Below are 24,084 nucleotides of genomic sequence, written 5' to 3' on the forward strand. Positions count from 1 at the left end.
TGGTCCGCAGCATGCTTGTAAGGTCTTCTCTTCTTCTTCCTTTTATATTTTATTTGTGTTTTTTTACTCTAATACTTCCGTTTGATTGATTTACGGGGTCGCTAGAGCTAAAAAAACAAAATGAAATTTTATGACCCGTTCTCAGGAAAACTTCCATGGGTTTTATAAAACTTGTAAACTTGGTGTGTTGTAAATTCCTCCCAACTTCATTCAAATAATTCGACTTTACTAAAAATAACAACATTTTAACGATTTCTCCTTTTAAATCATAGATCGTCAAAAACTTGATCTTCAGCACTTTTTTAAGGTGCTTTCTTAACTCTTAGCCTGCTGGCGGCAAGTGATTCTGCCTTTGCGACCAGTGCAGACCAAGATCAGCCTGCACATCCGTGCAGTCTGATCATGGTCTGCACTGTTCACCATTCAAATGGTACTGTCCAAATTGAAAGATGGACCAGTTCATTATAACAATTTAGCAGGCTAAGGGTTAAACTTATTCAAATGATTCCGCTTCAGGGCAGCCAGAGCAAACACATTGGAAAAACCATATACACTAAACACAGTTGATACACTGCATGATTCAGTGCGCCATACATATACATCTATTCAAGGTCAAATAGTTTCAGGTGAGCGACTTAGGGCCTAAATTTAGGGCCACCATGATCCTCTTGTTCACAATGTTTTGTTTATGAACACCTGAATGACTTTCACGCAGTGTTTTTGGCTTTTAATAAGCTTTTATATATTGTTTCAGGAAAGAAATAAGGTTTTTGGTGATTGATCTTTTTTTTTATTAAATCTGACCAGCTTTATGAAATACAACAAAAACGACATACAGAACAGGAAATGTTTTATTTCCTAATTACAATTTATTGTGTTTGTGAAATCTTTTTACAAGGGTTAACAGACGGATCCGTGGTATCAGGAGTAAGGTGAAATGTATGTGCCAGCGTTTGAAATCTGTGAAAGGAAAAACACAATGAGGTAAAAAGCGCTTTCAGTTTAATTATTATAAAACTATATCATATTTTTCATAACTAACTGACATTTAAAACAAAAATACATACATGTACATTTTTCAAGAAGACAGTCATATCCCTGGTATTATAAACTTCCAGGTGGAGTATATGTAAAATGGTTCAAAGAAGTCAATTCTCGTTTGTAATTATTCTGAAAATGTATTAGTTTAATTTCTAGCCTTGTTTTTCCTACAATATAGAATCAAAGCACGGAAAGGACTGGTGTGGGCAGCGGTTGACAGCTTCTGGTAATGGGCATGAACAGCTGGCTTAAGTGTGGTGATTCTAGTTAAACTACTTATGGTTAATAAGCATTTTCAACCTACTATACCAAATCAAGGGGTAAAACTCTGCTTTTATCCTGTCAAGGGGGATAAAATAATATATGAGCAAAGCTCATGTGCTTATTGAAAATTTTGTGAGGTTTGGTTAATTTTGCTCAAAATCTTGTTTGAATTATAAGCATTTTTTAACAAATCAATGGGAAAACACTTTGCTTTTACTGAAACAAGGGATATAACAATAAATATGAGCAAAAGTCTTGGTCTAATTGATAATTTTGTGATGTTGGAAGAATCTAGTTATAACAAGAGCTTATAGAACACTTGCATGAAGTAACTGACAAGGTACAGATTCTGAACTTATTTGGTCACTGCTCACTGGACATTTAACTTATTGACCTTAAATCAATAATTACTGGTCATTCACCGGTGTTAATTGACCTCTGTATCAAATGTGATCTTAGACCAAAGCATTGTCTAGTTTTCTAGCAAAAAAGTTATATTATCAGTGTGATCTTGACCTTTGAACTACTTAATTCGAAATCAACAGGGGTCATTTGCCTGTCAAGACAAATCTTCCGATCTCATGATCCTAGGCTCAAGCCTTCTCCAGTTATCATCCGGAAACCGATTTGTCTACAGACCGACCAACATCCATCATCAAACAATAATATTTACAATATACACCTCCTTTGAAGGAGGGTAATTAATTTTCAAATTAGGAGATGCCCATTTTCCCCCCAATGCATAGTCGTAATAGGCAAGAAGTCAATAGAGGACAGGAGCAAAAGACAAAGAGACATTAACGGTTGGCGTGTCCGATCACCCTATGAAGTTACAAAATTTTGAGTCAAGTTGTTCTCAAGTAAACCGTTTTCCATGTTCAGGCCCCTGTGACCTTGATCTTTGATCGAGTGAGCCAATAATCAACAGGGGTCATCTACAATGCATGTCAAATCATCCTATAAAGTTTCAACGTTCTGGGTCAAGTTGTTGACCCAGAAAGAGTTTTTCAATCTTCAGGCCTCTGTGACATTTCCCTTAAGTCAAGTGACCCCAGAAACATTACGGGTCATCGGCTTTGTATTTCCTATCATCGTGATTGAAGGTTCTTGGTCAAATGATCTTAAAGTTATTGGTAGGAAACTGTTTTTCTAAGTTCTGGTTCCTGTACCTTAACTTTTGATCAAGTGATTCAAATATCAATAGGGGTCAGCTACACTACATGTCCAATCATCCTATGAATTTTCAACATTCTGGGTCAAGTGGTTCTTAAGTTATTGATCAGGAACGGGTTTCCATTTTCAGGCCCCTGTGACCTTGACAGGTGATTTTATTTTTTCAAATGAGATCTCATCTTGCTAAAAGCAGGCTATGAATATTTTATATTTTCAAGAGCAAAGAAAAATATTTTATACATAAGTTACATAGATAAAAGACACTTCAGAATAGTTCTTAAACTAAAAGCAACCATTAAAGAATATTTACAATGAAATTAAATGTATCATTCAATTTTAAAACTAACTCCTACTGTCTACAATATCAGCACACATCATGATTTTCGGGTGGGTTGCATTTGGTCATTTTTCGGCTGTAGATTAGTGTAATATGCCTCATAATCATGACAACATGTATGTTTTAGTGTTGTTATATTTTCTGGTCCTTCGGGATCATGGAGTCAATGCAAGATATGTGCAATGAATTTCCGCTTACGCCGGTTCTAGGGGACGTAAGAGGTGTTGCACATTTCATTACCACTGATGAACAGATTCAATCAAACCGAGTCTGCTATTTTTCTTTTTGGCTGCATTCTATGCTTCCAAAGGATCTTTTTTGCGAATTTTATTGTTGAAAATGCAAATACTGAAAATTGAAATTTTTCTAACTTAGTTTGAACTGTCTCAATTGATTTCATTGCAGTCTTCCGAATCACGCTATTTTTTAGCTCACCAGAGCCAAAGTCTGAGGGTGAGCTATTCTGATCACTCACCGTCCGGCGTCCGTTGTCCGTCGTCCGTAAACTTTTAATTTAAACGACATCTCCTCATAAACCGCTAGGCCAATTTCATCCAAACTTCACAGGAATTTTCCTTGGGTGAAGCTCTACAAAAATTGTTCAAAGAATTGAATTCCATGCAGAACTCTGGTTGCCATGGCAACAGAAAGGAAATATTTTAAAAATCTTTTCCTCAAAAACCAGAAGACCTAGAGCTTAGATATTTGGTGTGAAGCATTGCCTAGTGGACCTCTATCAAGTTTGTTCAATCATGACCCCCGGGATCATTACTGACCCTGCCCCAGGGGTCACTTGATTTTACATAGGAAAATCTTCAAAAAATTTCTAAAAATAAACCAGAAGGCCTACAGCTTAGATATTTAACATGTGGCATTGCCTAGTAGATCTCTACGAAATTTGTTCAAATCATGACCTCCGGGGTCAAATTGACCCCGCCCCATTGGGTTACTTGATTGTACATAGAAAAATCTTCAAAATTTTCTGAAAATAAACCAAAAGGCCTAGATCTTAGATATTTGACATGTAGCATTGCCTAGTGGATCATTACAAAATTTGTTCAAATTATGACCCCTGGGTCAAAATTGACCCCGCCCCATGGATCACTTGATTTTACATAGGAAAATCTTCAATAATTTTCTTAAAATAAACCAGAAGGCCTAGAGCTTAGATATTTCACATGTAGCATTGCCTAGTAGACTTCTACAAAATTTGTTCAAATCATGACCCCCGGTGTCAAACTGACCCTGCCCCATGGGGTCACTTGATTTTACTTAGAAAAATCTTTAAAATGTTCTAAAAATAAACCGGAAGGACTGTAGCATTGCCTTGTGGATCTCTACAAAATTTGTTGAAATCTTGACCCCCAGGGTCAAATTGACCCAGCCCAGGGGTTACTTTATTGTACATAGTGAAATATTCATAAATTTGCTAAAAATAAACCAGAAGGCCTAAATCTTAGATGTTTGGTATGTAACATTGCCTAGTAGATTTCTACAAACTTTGTTCAAATCATGACCCCCGGGGTCAAATTGGCCCCGCCCCAGGGGTCACTTGATTTTACATAGGAAATTCTTCAAACATTTTCTAAAAATAAACCAGAAGGCCTTGAGCTTAGATATTTGACATGTAGCATTGCCTAGTGGACCTCCACAAAATTTGTTCAAATCATGACCCCCGGGGTCAAAATTGACCCCGCCTAAGGGGTCAATTGATTTTACATAGGAAAATCTTCAAAAAAATTCTAAAAAATAACCAGAAGGTCTAGAGCTTAGACATTTAACATGTAGCATTGCCTAGTGGACCTCTACAAAATTTGAATTCAAATCATGACCCCCGGGGTCAAAATTGACCCCGACCCAGTGGTCACTTGATTTAACATACTATTATTATTATTAGGAAAATCTTCAGAAATTTTCTAAAAATAAACCAGAAGGCCTAGATCTTAGATATTTGACATGTGGCATTGTCTAGTAGACTTCTACAAAATTTGTTCAAATTATGACCCCCGGGGTCAAATTGACTCCGCCCCATAGGGTTATTTTATTGTACATAGAAAAATCTTCAAAATTTTCTAAAAAATAAACCAGAAGGCCTAGAGCTTAGTTTGAACTTTGTTCAAATCATGACCCCTGGGGTAAAATTGGCCCTGTTCCAGGGGTTACTTGATTTTACATCGGAAAATCTTCCAAAAAAATTTCTTTAAATCATCAGTTTGACATTTGAAACATGTAGCTCATATTACTCGGGTGAGCGATCCAGGGTCATCATGACCCTCTTGTATAATTATCCGAGAAGAAATCGTGAATATTTGGGGACGAAAACACCGAATCTACCGGCGATTAAAAGAGAATTTGTTAAAAATAATGTTTCTTTCGAATTAATTATACCCTTTAATGATATGTCAATCACAAACACCAGCTAGAATGCAAAATTAAATCAAATTAAAATGCATATATTCGTATTTTCGGGAAACAGGTACGAACTTTTCGCACGCTCCGTTACGGCTGCAATTATTTTCCTAAGTCGTGCAAATAAAAATTATTTAGGTAAATATTATGAAAGGATCGCATCTTTCTCTATGAAATATAAATAAGATAACACCTCTTCTGTTGATTTCATGCAATATATCTATCCATAAACCCATTTTTATGCTACAAACTTCGACTGATACACGGGTGCAATTTTATCATTCAGTATCGCACGCCGTGACAGTTAGATGTTTTCTGATCATGTGATCAAAACAAGCTCTTTGGTGTTGTTATAATAATAAAGTTTCGATTAACTTTTCTAGCAGGAACTGAGTTTTAATTTAAAATGTTTACAAAAGATGCAACATGGTTTTAATACCGAATATAGATCTACGCGGATGGTGCTGAAGTACTGTACTATTTTTGTAGGTTATTTATAGTTTATTTTTGTCACGTGATGAAAAATTGTTCTGGTCATGTAATCAAAGCAAGCATGCTCATTTTCATACGTTTTGTTTTTGTTATATTAAGTTATAATAGATTACGACAAATATTTTTTGATATAGTTGAATCTCAGAAGCTTTCTGAAAGTTAAACAGACTTGAATTACGTAAAATGTATGGAGGAGAATGAAGTATTTGTTGTTCGCTTTCGGATAAGCGTAACGACCGTAAAATTGTGGTATGGCAAATCTGTGGACACGCTTCGCTGCCCACAAAAAATGGCCTTAATATGTTAAGACAATTCCGCATTTCTAGTTTATCAAACTGTATGAATGGAGAGACAATTTGTCCGTTTCAGAGCCGTTAATTCATTAGAAATTAAGAATCTTCGACCGTATATCACTGGGTCAACTTTATGTATACAAAAAATCACCTAACTGAATGTTGGAATGTCATTGTTTGCCCCAACATTAATATCTCATAAAGTAACATACAAACAAAAGGAAAGAGGAACATCGAATGCGACAAGTCCAAATATTGATCAGCTAGTATGTTAATGACATTTACCCGTGACAGACAAGTGGGCAACCGTAGTTTAAAACATGTCCCTCTTGCAAAATGTTATGGCATTCGTCCTCACAAAGTTGCTCTTTCGGATCGGTCCCTATTGCATCCAACATGATCTGAATGTCGCATTTCAGTGTGGTCAAGTCAACTACAAATTCAAAAGTAAACAAGCCTTTTAAAGGTAGTTATCTATGCTTGAAACAAAACCGTATTAGTAATGTAAATCTATGCTTATTATAGCTATAAGTTAGTCTAAAATATGTGTCTCACATAAGGTAATATGAATCTACGGATAGAAAGTAAAACATCAGTTATTTGTAAAAGTAAATAATTTTATGTGTTTTAGACATTTTACACATTATAATTACTGTAGTTGATATTTCAATATGTCTATTTCATTTCTCATGTTGCTGTTTAGAAGTGCATTATCCCTATGTGTATTTAAATTTTGATATTTCATCTATAACTCCGCTTTTAATGTTGTAACCAATGAAGATTAAATTGCTTTTGATAATTCAGTCATAACAATTCAAATATAGATATTTTAATAATAATTAAGTATCTAATTTGCTTGATATGAAATTCGTTGACTTATAATGAATTTAAAGGACTTTATATACAACTATTTTAAAGCTGCTTTCCACACTCTAATTAAATTTCGTTATAGAAAAAAATAATTCTACTTGTACGTGGTCAAATAATTCTGGTTTCAATAGTGAAACATTGATAATTGTTAAATTCGGCGTACTTTCAAAGATATCAATGGTAAACTACTAACTGTCGTCGACGACACTTAGCAGTTATAAGATAACCACTTTTTGGCCAACAGTAACAGAATCAGCAGTAACACCGTTTGCAAACACTTAAGTTTATTGGTCAACGGAGCTTAAAATTGTGCGGCACAGGTTCCTTTTCAGGGAATATATAATACAAACTTCATCATACATCATTTTACAGATATTTAAAGATATTTACTGTCTTTCAAATTCATTATGGCCCATGTTTTTATCTCTCGTATGATTTAGTTAGTTCATTCAATTTTTACCTTATGTCTTCTATGAGAATGCCGTTAGAAGTACTTTCCCCAAGATATAACATTGCATGTTCAAGCATTTGAAAGACAATATAAATACTTTTAAAATGGTGTACAGTAAGTGGTGTCATATTCCCTGGCATAGTAATTGTTTGCTCTTCGTTATGTTCACTAACGGCGTTTCTCCCTTGACAGCTACATACGAAATTGATTTATACACCCTATTCATTCTCAAAGTATGCGCGTTGCCCTACATGTATTTAAAAGAAACTAACATCACGTTTAAATTCATGTATAATAAATTGTGTCACATTCCCTGACAGTTTGTCTTTAAGCTGTTGAATATACCCCCAAGGAACATTTACATTGCATATAAGGCCGTATATTAGAATATTCGCAGTTAAGTACCGAATTATTTTACCCATAAGACTTACTGTACGCTAGTGCAGCCATTTTTTTACTGTTTGCCCGCTAAGTGTGCGCTCTTTTGATTATCATAGTCTACTTTCAATTTCACATTCTAAAAATAGGTTTCGGTACTCCGAGGAAAATAAGCGATTACAAAGTAACAAAATTGAATTTAGATAAAATAATTGCTACTTCCATTGTCTGAAACCATAAAGAAAATATAGACAAATGATAAGATTGCTTGCGATTCTATGGAAAGTAGCTTTAATTATTATTAAGAATTTATTTTGCTAACTGTCTCATTTTAAGTATGCTTTAAGTGGCATTGATAAACGTCTTTTTCCCATTTTCAATTTTATTTTGATTTGGTCATATGAATGACACTTTAGTCACTTGAATTGTATGTTAACAAGCTAAATTCGTTCCTTTGCGCTAAAACGGTCCCTTTAAGTAAAGGGGAATAACTGGTAAAACTGTAAAAAAATAAACGCTCCCCGTACCGGTGTCGACAATATTTTATACTAAGAAAATAAGTCCGCCTTCAGCCGTCCCATTAACAAATAAACGTTTAAATGATGACCCCGTTATCCAAATACATAGTAGTTACCAAAGAAAAAGTCAATGCTCAAACGGGTCAAATTTTGATGTCATTTTTTCGACTTAGAAAGTGAACCAGTCGGGATTTTCTGACGGATTTTGGTCGGTCCCCAAATATCAAACGGTTGGCCTTGACCCGACCCCTAACCCTGACCTACAAAGAAAATCAACCGCAGAAAATGAAGTCGAAAATTTCAAGTTCAAAGAATAATGCACTTTTTTTTTATAGATTTTCACTTTTAACCGTCTCATTTTTTTCAGCTCTTCCGAATAAAATCATGATTTTTTTTGTAAAGGCCTTAAAATTGTGGGCAGCACCCTGGCAAAATCACGCAGGGTTTACGCAGTCGATATGCAAAAGATAAGGATCAGATTCGAATATTTTCCTCTCACCTCTAGGATCAGGGGGTGTGAAATGTCCTTGACATCGAATTTTTGAAATTAAAGTGTCAAAACCTGTATTTTCCTCGTAGAGTTTGACATTTTTAGCTAGATATTGTTAAATACTACACAATAAAAGACAGAAGACCCTGGTCTGGTCAGACCGATCTCTTTTCAATCAAATATTACGACAACATACTTAAAAATATCATACTAAAAGTTACATGTATATGTAGAACTTTTCAAGTACTATTTCACAAATGTATAGCACAACGTTCAAACCTGATCCTAAGGGTCGAGCGGGCTCGAACATGGGTGCCAGGTCCAAACGTAAAAAATACACGAAAATGCATCTTATTTCTTTAAAAATAAAGTTTTACAACAACTGAGGCTCTAATGTAACATGCTTTGGTATATATTGAAATAAATAGTTTTAGGTAAGTTTTCCCGTCTGTACAATTTGTACGACTCGCTATAGGGACCATCAAATTCATTTTATATAAAGAGTGTTGGGAGCAAAATGTCAAACTGCAATTTCCTTTAGTAAGAAGTTGGAACTATCATTCAAACGAATATAAAAATTAAATTTTCCCCGACGGACACGCAGACGAGAACATTTGCTGAGCTTTGGCATTTTGGGCTTCAAGTATTAGCCGTAAAATAACGAAAAGATGCTTATAAAATATTTATTTTGCGTTATTAACTGCAAATAAAACTTGTTTTGATATAAAGTCACAATACTTGAAAGTCTGGTATAAAAAGACACAAACTGTTCGTCCGTCTGAACATAATTTATCAGAATAAAAAGCTGTATTTCCGGACTTTTTTCCGTACAAAGGTACGTGTTTCTCATTTAACTATTGTAGATTGTCCCAAACACAAGATATTTTAATTAAATAACTTTTATAAATTAAAATCTAAACATTGTCTAGACAGATACGTAATTTGTATATACCATCGACGGTTTCGTCGGGGGACCGTCTCAAAATGTACCATATTTCTTAAAAATATGCATAGGGATAGGTCTTGTCAGAGGAGTCATATCTTCATAACCTAATGCCCGATTTTAATAAATGATACCTTGTTGCAAAGGATCAGCCGGTAGCTGGAGGAAACAGGCCAAATAAAGTTCAAACACGGTCGGCTAGGGGTCAAGTTTATAAATAAAAAAATCGGTAATATTCTGTGGTTGGGCCAGCTTAGTTTTGGCCAGCACCTCACCGCATAAAACAAGTTCGGGCACATTCTGACGTGGTCAAAAAAGGCAGATTTTCTTCGAACACTACCTTGAGAACTTGTACGACCTACTCTGACCCCTCGCGTTTTCCTTGGTACCCAAATAGGGTCTCAATTTTAGCAAAGACCTATGCGTAGAAGACCATGTATCATACATGTATATATCATGGTCATAGGGGTTCGAGACGGGTCTAAACCCTTTCAGACATGGTCAAAATTGTCATATTTCGTAAGTTTGAACACTGCTTCGTCGTTGTGTCTTTCTCCTAGGTGAACATGAACGTTGCACAGGAGAGGGAGCAGTTAATTATTATACGGCGACCTCTGTCGTTAATGTACATACAAATAGGGATAATGCTTTTTTAAAACCAACATCGGAATGAATTGACACGAGTTCTGTAGCGGAAATATTGCGCGACTTTAGGAGCGCAATATTATTCCGCGAAAGAACGAGTGCATATTTCTCGATGGAAATCTTATAACGTTTTTATTACATACGCTTTATACTTACAACTATTACATAAATGATATAAATTTGTTCTTTAGCCCCAGTAAAACTTAAAATATCGTCGTTTAAGAAGTTTTATACGCGACGGCAAACATGAAACTGACGTCACAAATGACGTCACACACCCAATATGAAATTTGAACGTCAATATGGAAAACTATTGACGTTTCAAGTTTTATTTAAACTTAAACGAGCTTACAAATGAGTATGCAATAATCAGTAATACGACCTGAAACTGATGTAAAAATATTGAAAGACATCTCACATGCATTTGCACCGAAGAGGAAATCAATGAATCTTCTGTCAGGTGCTGACAACACGGCGGGAAGAATACACATTGCAAGTATGAAAAACTTCATCCTGGCTGTTCCCAGTCTGTTGTTTGAACTAGTGAAGTTTATCTCAGATCGCACTTCGAAGGAGATATGTTATTCTAGCACAGTTGTAGCAGAATACATTTAGTTTGCAAGTTATCAAAAACATATTTCTAAGTAAATTAAAAATGCGCTTTACTCAACTTCTAATTCTACTATTAAATTTTGTGAAACAACATTTTAAATTTATTTGAAATACACCTTTTTATGATTTTTAGTGAAAGTTTGAACAATGAAGCTCAAGTGGACAATTCTTTTTTCAAACTCGTTTTTTACACGTGTTTTGCCTACAGACGATAACTTGAGACAGCTGCATCGTCGTAATCGCAAAATTTGCAAACATATCTGAGCCGCGCCATGAGAAAACCATCATCTTTTAGTGGGTTTGCGACCAGCATGGATCCAGACCAGCCTGCGCATCCGCTCAGTCTGGTCAGGATCTATGCTTTTCGCTTTTAAAGCCTATTGGGATTGGAGAAACTGTTAGTGAACAGCATGGATCCTGACCAGACTGCGCGGATGCGCAGCCTGGTCTGGATCAATGCTGGTCGCATAGCCACTTTGTTGATTTTCTCATGGCGCGGCTCATCTGATTGCGCAATCATGCCAGCACATGTTTGAAAGCCTTGTTACTAAACGTTCATATGTACGTTTGCATGTCCGTTCTACAATAATCATAAATAAAAACATTTAAACTAACATTGTGCTTGAAGCATGTAATCATGTTCAACAAATCCCATGTAGAAAATGCGTGTAGTCGTTGCGTACCCACTGCAGAGCTCACATTATGTAATTCACAGCCATTGCCGGTATCTATTAAGACTTGAAATGATGTATCAGTTTTTGCTAGATATATCACTTTCAAAGTTGTTTCATTATAAATAATTTGTGAATTTTCATGGCTTTTGTTGTAATTTCTCATGTTCCAAACATTAAATACTTCAAAATAAAATTAAAGTGAGTGGAAATTTTGCAATATCGTTTTATCAAATATCTTTAATTGTTAAGTTAATTTTTAACGTTTGAAATGGGTTACGCAAACAATGCTTTTAAGCATAAGTGTTATTTTTTCGAAGATAATATACAAAATATAGAAAAAGTGGAACTCCACAAGTCGTCGCTCAACACGACATAAACGAAAACAGTTTCAGGCTTGGTTTGATTGAGCCTGTTCATAAACGGTAGTGGAAATGCATGCTACCGTCCACACCTTCTAGACCTGGGTTGAGCAGAACTCAATATTCACACCTGCTACAAGTTCAAAAACAATTTTAAGACATCCGCAGATGTGTTCATACGGCGATGCACATAGAATTTTTAATGATGCACTAGTGCTCGAATCCATGAATAGCAGTTTCTGGTCCCAAGTTAAAAAAAAATGAGTTTGCCCTTAACTTAAAAATCATGGGGCAGAACTAAACGAACTGGAATTAAGAAAGGGAACTGAGGTTATAGAGCAAGCATAACACAGGAATTGCCGAACGACAAAATTATAAAACAGGGATAATTATACAATACCCAAAGCTATGAAAGCGGGAATATTGGAACCACCCAGGCCGAAATGTTCAAGCTTAGAAATCAGTAGTACAAATAACACGACATAAAAGTCGTGCTGAACGATCTGAGAAGATCGAAATATAGCAGCCATTATTAAAACGTGTTTGTTAGATCATGTTCATACAACTAACGTTATTCGGTAAAAATTTGTATATCTATCTCATCTCATTTTTCAGTGCATGAAAAACATAAAACAACGAAAGGCAGCGTTAGAATATAAGTTAAGTGTATATCGCAATCAAAAAGACTTTATATTCCATAAATTTATATGATATGACATTAACAAGCACAAATAATATCGTCAAACTTTCAGGATAAATTCTGATACAGCTTTCACAAAAAGCAAATTGTTCGAAGATTTCAAACGTTGTAATAATGAAAAAATGCAATAAAAAATACGTGTATGAAATATTCCTTCCGCTTTCCTATTACAACAAAGAAAATCAAGATCACCTTTTAAGCATTCAAGAGTTTCAAAGCCCTGCAAAGCCTGTCCTGACTATATATACACTTAGGGTGACCGCTGTTATCTAATAAGAACTTTAAAAGACTCAGTGACACTTACGCATACGCATGGTCACGTAGACATGCATATTATTGCATAAATTTGCAGACTAATCATATTTCTTTTTTTTTCTGACCAGAAACGCGGTTAATCAGTTTTCGTATACATTTTCACAACATATTTTGGCTTAAAAAGAATTTTGACAAATTCGTGAAGTTGCGATGACTTTGCAGTCATTGTTGTACTGTAGCTTGAATTAGCTACATTTATCATGGAACAAGATTAATATGGTCTATATGCACTTCAGGAATCCAGTTGATTAAGATGATCATCTATGAGATCTTTGAAAGTAACAGTTTAAGTGGTGTGATAAGTGGATAAGTACAAGAACACAGTTTGTAGACTTAAAAGCTATACAAATCTTTACGTGAATTATTATTGTGGTGCAATCAACATATGATAAGATGCTACTTGTCATTGTTCTGCTTGAACTAACACACAGATATCTACATAGAGTGATTTTTATTCGAAATGTCTTATAGTTGCCTAAGGTACTTAGGTACCTTAGCTTTATGTGGGGATGGTAATAATAATGCTTTGTATTTATCAAATTTATACTAGAATCGACAATACAAAAAAGTATGTTTGCGAATTGGAATGAGAATCTTTGTCTTAGTGCCATACCTTCCAGATATATATCACTAAACTATTTCGCAATAATTAAAGGGAAATTGAGTATTTTGGAATCATTTTAACTATGAACTTAATTATGCCGTTGCCTGATAAGAAATTTAACATGTACAAATATTTGACCTCTCCACACACACGAGTTCACAGGCAGGACAGAACATAAACCATATTTGTACTGGTGTTCTAAAGGCGTGAAATATTTGTTTAAAATATCCGTGATTTTCTTAAAACTGCTGAATACTTTATTCGTCTTTTAAAGAGGGCGTAAAGTTAGAACCATATTTGCTCAATTTGAAAGGTCTGAATATATTTATCTCCTCGGATTTAGAACTGGAAATCACTTTTTTCCTTGCGAAACAGGTAGATGGGTCAATATTCATTTTAATCAGATAACCTGCTTTCTATGTAATACTATGGACACAGGGGATGAATTTCACTATCTTTTAAAGTTTCCCTTCTTCTCAGAATATAGAAAAAAGTATTTGAAAAAATACTATTATACTAGGCCAAATGTTCTTAAATATAAAGAAATTTTGACAACAAATTCAAATTATCGGTTATCAAAACTTTGTAAATTTTTAAAAAAATTATTGACACAGGTCAAAATAAGATACTAATTATATCAAACAATTTCATATCCTATGTAAAGATCTATACATGATTATATGTACTGTATATCACTTATAACTCATCTATTCTTTCCTATTTATTTTACTTATTGATGTCGATAAGCAAGTACTGGTTTTATGTTAAACTTTATATTAGATTTATTTAGTTTTACTTTTTGAGTAAGTAGCTGTTCTAGTCTCTGCCATGAGTAATCAAGTTTACAATTGCTTGTCATTTGGGATGGGTTTTTATTCTTCCTTTTTATTCTCTCTCTCTCTCTCCTAGATTCAAATTCCTAGCCCCATATTGGAGATGCTTTATTGTTTAATGATAGGAAATAACAAACTCACCTCCTGTGAATATTCCTTCGTATAATATCAAGAGAAGAGGAAAGGAAGAAAAAAAATATCCATGAATCACACACTACTCATGACAATTATCATTATGCCAATTGAAGCGCACATGTTGACACAGTTACTCGTCAGAGTCAAAACTTATAGTCTATTTCAATAGAACTTTAAGTACTATATAGTCTTTTTCGGAAATTATAATTCGGTCACAGTATAGGTTATTTCAAATATTACCGTAATTGCGGGATAATTGTAATAACATTTCCCCATCCCTTTCTTTTTTGTTGGTCCACTCACTCTAGCATTATATATATATTTTTTTGTAATTCAATCATCTTTTTAGATGATATACAAAACATCAACCATGATAAAATTATACATGCTATTTGACTTCGTACATGCTTATATCACCATGTCATGTTGAAATGAATATTATTCTTGCTTTGTATACTCAAATAACTGTTATGTACAAGTTTCGAGTTAATAAAGGTATGTTCTGTTCTGTTCTTCTTCTATGATGATATATTCTAGTAAACACATGTAAGTCATATCCTCGAAAAAAATCTAAACACTCGGAGTCAGGATTTTTTTTTTCAAATGAGTTCATATTGAAACATTTGACATTATAGATAACTCGGAAAAGATTAGGTGATATCTTAAACATTATAGATCAGTCGAAACACTTAACATTATTGATCAGTCATTCGACAGAAATAAGTGTAGATTATGGCTACAGCACATTCCTCAGCGGTTATAGTTGTGTAGATGTATACTATTGTTTCTTAATCTCATTTTGAAAACAAAACTTCGTTTTGTTGATAAGATTTTTACAGAACTTTTTTATTACGTACTTTCTTAAATTGTAATACGGTCAGACAACAGCGTTTATTGCCAATATACTGTACAATAATGAAATGTTAATGTTAAAGAGGATTTAACAAATAAAATGTTTGAATAAATAACCTTCTGCTTTTATCAAATGAACACAGATTGTTCTTTCAGAAAAAAAAAATAAAATAAAAACATACAAATATGTTTCGTCTAATGTTTTTAAGATAAAATCAGCCGCTCTGTTTAAAAACACAGGCGTCCTTACCGTACGGTATCGAAAATTGATTGATTGATTTATTTCGGCAAAGGAAAACATAAAGAAAGCGAAGCTTTTTAGGTACCTGTATCAGGCAATGCTTTATTTCTGAGGCCATACCAAATTGATTAACAGTTCTTCGGATTTTTTTTCTCCATTTTTTTTTTATTTTATTTTATTTTTTCTCAATTTTGATTTGTTTCAGAGGAGGGTAGATTTCATTGAGCGAGCGTGATTTTGTTCCAGCTTTGACCCTTGAAGAGGCGGTTATGATTATATATGAAGTTAACATTTCTTTAGAAATAACACAGAAATCAAACATTTACAGTGTGACTAACACAGTGGATAGCTTTTCTATATGTTTTAAAGGCTACATGAATGATTTTGCAAGTAAATTCTTGCCAAAACTCTTAATCACTTTGTTTTTATTTGTATTTATAATTTCTAACGGATGAGTGTCTTATTTTTAATTTTGATTTTTTCTACATTAATCTGATGGCGTGCCCATTTAATGGCAGAGGATGAGGAATATTTTAGACAAAACGGGCTCCTGAGTGGAATAACATATTCTTAACAGACCAGGCTAGCTTAAGTTTTTGTGGTAGAGGTTCATTTCAGTCTAAAATGATGACAGACGGACAAAGAATGGTCCGGCCCAAATATGGCCACCCTTAAAAGTGTTGTTTGTTGTGCTTTTATTGACCTAGAAATTTAGTGTGTGTGTGTGTGTGTGTGTGTGTGTGTGTGTGTGTGGGCGGGCGGGGATGGGGGTGGGGGGGGGGTGGAGTCTGTTTTTTTTTTCAGTTTCTCTCTTTCAATCAATTCACAGTCAATTAATATACAAACAGGGAAAATTGGGGTTACAATAGGACAGATTTAAAAATTATTCTTATATCTACAATACTTATTTAAAAAGCTATATTAAACAATTTTTCATTTGACTAAATGCGTTTTGATAGTATATCTTACTGCTATACTAATGAAGTTACCTTCAAAAAGATTAGGGCCGAAACAATGAGATGGATCTGTCAGGATATGTGAATAAACATTTCTTTAAGATAGCACTCGGCTTTGGCTCTAGATCTAACATACTGAACTAAACAACTGATAATAAATGGTTTGAAAACTTTATATCTGAACAATATTTCTATGTTTAATCTAGATATTTTAATTGCATCCCCGAGCACGTTTTACAGGTCGGGCTTCGTTCTTTTCACTGTATTGAACAATCGTAGAACGTGCCTACTTCATCACCTACCGGCACATCGAAGGCCATGTGTGGCACTAGCGCAGACACTCCAGATTTAAAACAAATTATGAACAACACCATAATTCCTGACTTTTTGAGTTTGGGTCATCAGCTACATGTATTATGGACTCATGAAATCCGATCAATATCACTTTGACGCATTAAAACAGCGATAAAACCTGTTTTGCCGTTATTATTCCGAACCGTGTAATCAGAAAAAAAATCGGAGATATTTATGTACGTGCAGGCGGGTGAACTTTATTTTTATTTCTCGGGAATGAAAATATTGATGCGGTAGTTCCGACGAACGAAAAATCAATTTGATATGGCCTTAAGGAACCAGTTACGTTCTTTTCATCAATTAGCTTACACCATTGACGCTCCAAAGAAGACACAATACAAGTAATTACTAGTAAATAAGATGAATGATGAATGTAGTTTTTCAGATTATAGCATGTCCGAAAGCAACACGAATATTTTAGAAAAATGAAGCAAGCACAACATTTCTCAGAATTAAGCATTGTATGAATATCGGAAAGAAACATGCAAACATAGGATGCACAAATGCTCATGTAACAATGCAAAATGGAATGACAGAAAGAAGCATGTGAACATGAGAATCACAAATGCATACATGTAAACCGTAAGATCGGATGTACAAAAGCACAATGCAGTTTTTGCCCTAATTCTGTTCCATACGTAAAGATTACATTTCTTTTTTGTAAAATGAATGACGACCCAATATTACATGACGTTTAACGGTTGCTAAAGTATACACAACCATTGATTACGTTTAAACATAGTCAGTCATGTTTAATTTGATTTGTTGCAAATATATTCAAAATCATATCAAAACCTTGAATTTATTACTATTAATTTAACCAAGCGGTGGAAATTAATCCGTAAGTACATACATAGATAGCTGAGCTAAGATTCACGACTACATAAATAGTTTTTGAGTTCCAAGATCTTGTACTAAAAAACTATCATCATTCAACATGTTCAAGTAAACCTCAAAATATTACGCGTATAAATACAGTCCATAAAATAAACAAACGTGTTTGTAAACTGGACGGATCCAAACTGAAGGGGAAGCAGCATTTTATAGAAATATTTCGATGGCAAAATACAATACATATCCGTAGCCCTGACCAACCTATAAACCTGGCCAGTCTATTTTATAAGTGCAACAACACGGTTGACCCATTTAAACGAGCTGTGCCTCCTGTCTACAGTTATCGTTTGTGCGTCTTTGATAAACGTCAATAGAGACTATTGTTGAAAAACGTAGATTCGGATGTGGGGATTTATACTCCATTGACGAAATACACTTAAATTCCAGTTTTCTATGTTAGTTTATTATAAGATTTTGTCTAGTGATGGAAATAAAGTCATCAAAATTATAATTCTCTCATTCCTCTGGTCTAAAGTCACTTATAATTATACCTGTAAAATATTTCATTTCTTGTTTCTATCATCTGTCATTTTCAAAGTCCGAGCCAAAAGTAAAAAGTACCCCCTCCCTAGTTCTGACCTAGGTTTATATACAAAAGCAGGTACCCTCCCATATTTGGTGTGTATCATAGTAATGAAAGACAAAGATTACCCCTAATATTTATGAGAATAGCCGTTGACTGATGGTACCATCCCAAATACGGAGCCACCTCTAACTCTAACAAATCAGACATGTTTACGATGGTACATGATGACAACATACCCTGATAAAATGATACACACTCCAGTCCCAAGCAATTTATGAGGGTAACTGGTGAATGACATCTCAAGTAGCAGAGGCCAAAGGTTCTCATCAGTAGAATCAATTAATAAATCAGCTTTAATAAGACTGCTAAATTTACAACACTATCTACTGTATCTGTGTATTACCCAGTTGAAAGTTTGTTTCAACCATTTAAAATTGCCCAGTCCCAGTGTTATAATTGGTTGAAAAAAATTAATTTGTAACTTTTATTGGTTCATTCTTTATGATAATTATAATTCATAACTTTTATTGGTTCATTTTTTATAATAAGTAGGTCCAAAGTCGGCTTAGATAAATACGTTGAAAAAAAAGGATGTCTACAAAACAACAGTGTGCGTTCCAACTCTATTCAGCTAGCTTTCAAAGAGAAATAGACAATTTGTTACTGTATGATACAGGTTTAATAACAAAGATTTGAGCCGCGCCTTTGGAAAACTAAAATTATAGTGTATTAGCAACCAGCATGGATCCAGACTAGCCTGCGCATTCGCGCAGTATGGCCAGGATTCACGCTGTTTGCTTTCAAAGCCTATTGCAATTAGAGATACCGTAAGCGAACAGCATGAATCCTGACCTGAGTCTTGATCCATGCTGGTTGTAAATACACTGCTTTAGTTTTCAAATGGCGCGGCTCAAATCTTTGTTATTAAACCTGTACCATACATGCTACATACCTGGATCCATGCTAGTCGCAAAGCCACTATGTTGGTTTTTGCATGGCGTGGCTCAATTTTATGCTGTTCTTTAAAGCGTCTGTTTAAAACTTTTATTCATACAATTCGGACAGAGGGTGCGTGTGTAATTTCATGAGCACTGCAGCTGTTAATTTCCATTTTAATCAAATGCTTATTTCGTTGTAAAGAAACACGATTCAGTTTTATATAGGGACTATCTCCTGATGTGATAATGAAGTCGAAGGAGCGTCTATTATCAGAGTTGCACTCATGTCGTGTCTTCTTAACACTTATCATGCTAAATACTATAGTGAACATGTCGATCGTTCGATCTTAACTTTACCATTAGCTGTAAATAGGGTTGTTTACTGAAAGATAAAGACTGAATGGCGTACAGTGCAGATCTTGATCAGACTGCACTAATGTGCAGGCTGATCAAGAAGTATATTGGTCGCAAATGTAGGATGGAATGTGTCCATCATGATAAGGGTTCATATTGGTATTTGCAATACTGTCAAACCGAACAGAAATGAATCACACTAAAAACTAATGTTTATGTGGTCAGACTTATTTTTATGAGACTGCATCATCACGACGAGTAATATTTACCTTACTATACAAAGTAACAAAATGCCACTGAAAGCTATCATAACAGCCATCGTTTACGGATCTATAACGCGCAGTGTGAATCACGCGCCATAATCCTAATGGCGCCAGAAAGTCGTGTACCAACGTCAATATGGCGGGTGAGAAGTTGATTAGGTTCTCAAATACTAACGGCATTGTAGATGATAAAAATATAGAGATGGTCTGCAGTTCGCAGTTCACGATTCAAATTGCAAACTGGTCCGCAGTTCGCGATTCGAATTCCAAAATGCAAACTAGTCTGCAGTTTACGATTCAAATTTCAAAGTGTAGTCTGATCATCACTGCCCTGCAAAATGTGGACAAGTATGCATTTCACAATTCGAAGCCCATAGCTTTGAACTGGATTGCAAATTTGAGACTTGTTTGCAGTTCGCGATTCAAATTGCGAACTGCAAACTGGTCTTCAGTTCGCAGTTCACGATTCAATTGCAAACAGCCCCGTAGTTCGCGAATCTAATTGCGAACTACAAACTGGTCTGAAGTTCACGAATCAAATTTCAAAGTGCAGTCTGATCAGCACTGACCTGCGAACTGCGGACAAGAATGCACTTCACAATTTGAAGCACATAGCTTTGAATCGAATTGCGAACTGGAGACTGGTCTGCAGTTCGCGATTCAAATTGCGAACTACAAACTGGTCTGCAGTTTGCGAATCAAATTTCAAAATACAGTCTGATCAGCACTCCCTGCAAATTGAAATAGAATGCATTTTGCAATTCGATGGTCGTGGTTTTGGATTCGAATGGCCAACTGCAGACGGATTTGCAGTTAACATGCAATTAGAACTGCGAACTGCAAGCTGGTATGCAGTTCATGATTCAAAATGAAAGTACAAGGAATTTTTCTATCATAGATCATGTACTAAGTAAGTAGTTGTTAAGTAGAAGTTATAGGTCAGCACTCCCTCCCGCTCAATAAGAATGCTGCCAGCTATTCTACAGTTCCCAGTTTCGATTCGAATTGCAAACTGTAAACTGGTCTGCAGTTCACAATTCAGAATGTAAGTATATTTGACCGTTACGGTTACTTTTTAATACGTAATAATTAGAGGGAAAATGTGCACTCCCTGTCCGTCCATCAGAATCGCAAAACCCCGGCCAGTATGCATTTCTTACTTTCCGGTTCGAATTAAGAACTACAAACTCCAGTTCGCAGTTCAGGATTCAAATTGCGAACTGCAGTTCACAGTTTGCAGTAAAATTGTACAAACCATAGATAAATATTAAAATATTGATCGAATGAGAAATGATTCTATTTGATTCCATTCCTTTTTGCATCTAGTTAAGAGGCTTATTGATTGCTTTCGCAAAACCCAGAAAGCTTGATATGAACTTGATAGCAAGAAACTTGCCAATCACGTTTAGTTCATAGATTTTGTTATTACTCAATAAATGAGTCATCTTTCAAGGAAACTCGTTTGCAGAGAAATATACAATTTGAAATGGGTTTGCAATTTAATAACTAAAAGCAATATTGTACATAAACTACTTTTGCCAGAAATTCAGTTTTATTACTCTGTCACGCAATAAACTGTTATTACTAAATCACACTACACGGATTGATTTGCTATGATAACTTTAAGTAATTAACTCACTACAGGCGACTTAAGACAGTTTTTTTTTGAATAATTAAATTATGTTTTTGTTGCCAATCCATGTTGTGTTTCAACTGAATATCATTCATAAGAATGATATGTACATGAGCACATGAAAGAGCATTCAAAAATTGAGTTTAAGAAACTATTATTTATAAACTATTAAAGTTACGCTCAGGTTTATAAGCCTTTAGCCTAGCTGAGTCGAAAACTTACGATATTTTTCCCATTTCAAACAAACTAAATTTCTCTAACATAGTAATTCACCAACTAATATCTGACGTTATTTTCTTAGGGCCAATATCAAACTAACTTATATTATTTATGATCATAGCGTTCTCTTTTGAAACGATGATGTTAACAAATCAACGGTAAATGTTATCACAAACAATACAAGCAACGTTCTTTAGAAACACATTCAAATTCATTTATTACAATACTGCAGTTACTGTATTACATCACAGGTATCTCTTTGAAGTGAAAGTTTCGTTAAGCATGACTTTGTAAAAACTGTAACTCTTAGAGTGTAATACTTGCGCTAGCAAAACTTCTTAATGCTAAGTATATCTATTTACACATGATCGCTTCGTTACCTGTTCGAGCGATATTGGGAATTACTAAAAACTAGTATCTCAAGTAAAGCCCTGCTTAATCTCAAACATATTATTTTTAAGTTCCACAGAAATTCAATAAATATTTTCAACTAACTTCACAAACAAAGTATATAAACAGTGTGTTAATATTTTTATTACAATATTTTAATTTCTATCTTGGAACTAAATCCAGAAGCTGTATAATGAACAAACAAGTCCACATATTAGATATCACACTGTGTGCAACGTGTTCAGGCACCGAATTGCCGCTAAATCATTAACCCGAGAGCTAGATATTTCTATCTACACGTGCAATTATTAACAAAATCTTTTTCTTGCATATCTTATATTACAAATAAAAGTTCCACACAACATAAAACAAAGCGATTGACTTTCTATTATGCACGATTTGCTTAAAGAAGCGAAGGCACTTACGCATTCACTCGGAAATAAAGTATTCACTTATGAATTACGTCAAAAATGACGTTATCTACAGAATGAAAATCAGGTCTTTTAATCACCTAAGAAAGTATAAATACACTGAAAACTTCTTTCCGGTGCGTAAGAAAATACAATATGTTTCGCATCCAGATAACAATATCAAACGTTTGTCTCGAAACTAAAGCTTGAGTCAGTACATACAATTGCATTATGGCTTCTCAAAAAGCGATCAGTACATGCCTAACGTGCTTTTCCCCTGTTCAATATCATGCCTTTTTCAGTCATTGCATTTTTATAATTATCTGCTTTAATTGTCGCTGAGAACTCTTAAGTGTATCATTAGAGGAATACTTGATCCTGTAATAAGAAGCTTATTATTGTTCAGATCATTGATTTATTGAAAAGGTTCAATATTACTTTCGTAAATACAGCTTTAAGAGTTTAACTTTTATTCACATTTGGTACTACATCGTAATAGCTGAAGTTAATTCAGGCATGTTATGTACATCATATTATTATAATTAATACACTGATACTGTGCTTAGTATCTTGTACGAAGTACAATACAAGACAAAAAATATTTCCTGCGGCCAGAAGTTGTACAGACCAGCAATTGTTATGGATTTATGTGTGTGTGCGCGATTGTTTTCCGGACAACTACGGACACTGACGAAAACGAAATTAATTTTCAAACTAAAACTTATTGCTGTGATTATAACAGTTCATAAACAATATCTTAAACTGTACCCAAACCTGATTCTTTTACTATTATTAATACATTGTTGCCTTCTATGTTGCGAAACTGGCGTTCCGTAAATGCGATAAGCCAATCGCATATCGGTAAAAAATCACGTGACACATACATGTGTTACACTACTTGTTGCTTTCAAATATAGACTTTTATGTAAAAAACAGATGAAACAGCTGTTCAAATAGATACAACGCAAAATTAGATAATTATAAAAAATGCACTACTTTCTAGTATGTAAATCAGTATTGAAACGTTTGACGAATATTAGGGAAACAAAATGGGATTTTAAAAGAAAGTAACACATTTTATTTTCTTATCAAGACATGAGGCAGCCACATTATAAACAAAGAGATTAATAGGCATGTAACTAAAAAACAAGATTTATGTAGACCATGTTTGACTAACTATTTGGTATAGAAATTGTTATACTGCAAATGAAAGATTATTTGTTCGTATGTATCATTTTATCTTACCATTACGCTATCTGCCTGCCGTTTAAACATTGCGTTTATATGGTCAATAGAGGTTTATCCGGTCAATACAACTGACGGTCTACCTATTCAAGTAATTGTACAATAGGTAGTGCAAACTAGGCTGAAACATTGTTTTATCTTATGAGAACAGGCACTGTAACAAAAAATTTCTTAGTATACTTTATACTAGAGTACCCCGATACGGAATAGTACGTTGACGCTTTTAAAGTTTGAGTGAATCGACCTTGACTGTGCGATGTTTTTATATTTCTA

General features: G+C 34.5%; 1 protein-coding gene across 1 annotated transcript; it reads right to left on the reverse strand.

Annotated features, from left to right (window-relative positions):
* Nucleotides 1–833: 833 nt before the first annotated feature.
* On the reverse strand, nt 834–10,890 carry LOC123526304 (uncharacterized). The gene is made up of 3 exons (XM_045305394.1): nt 10,723–10,890; nt 6,295–6,442; nt 834–960 (listed from the first exon to the last, which is right to left on the reverse strand). Exons 1-3 carry the CDS (start codon nt 10,814–10,816, stop codon nt 870–872), a joined length of 333 nt encoding a protein of 110 aa, XP_045161329.1. The 5' UTR covers nt 10,817–10,890; the 3' UTR covers nt 834–869.
* Nucleotides 10,891–24,084: the final 13,194 nt, after the last annotated feature.

This window comes from Mercenaria mercenaria, chromosome 14 (genome assembly GCF_021730395.1).
Source record: "Mercenaria mercenaria strain notata chromosome 14, MADL_Memer_1, whole genome shotgun sequence".
Lineage (NCBI taxonomy): Eukaryota > Metazoa > Mollusca > Bivalvia > Venerida > Veneridae > Mercenaria > Mercenaria mercenaria.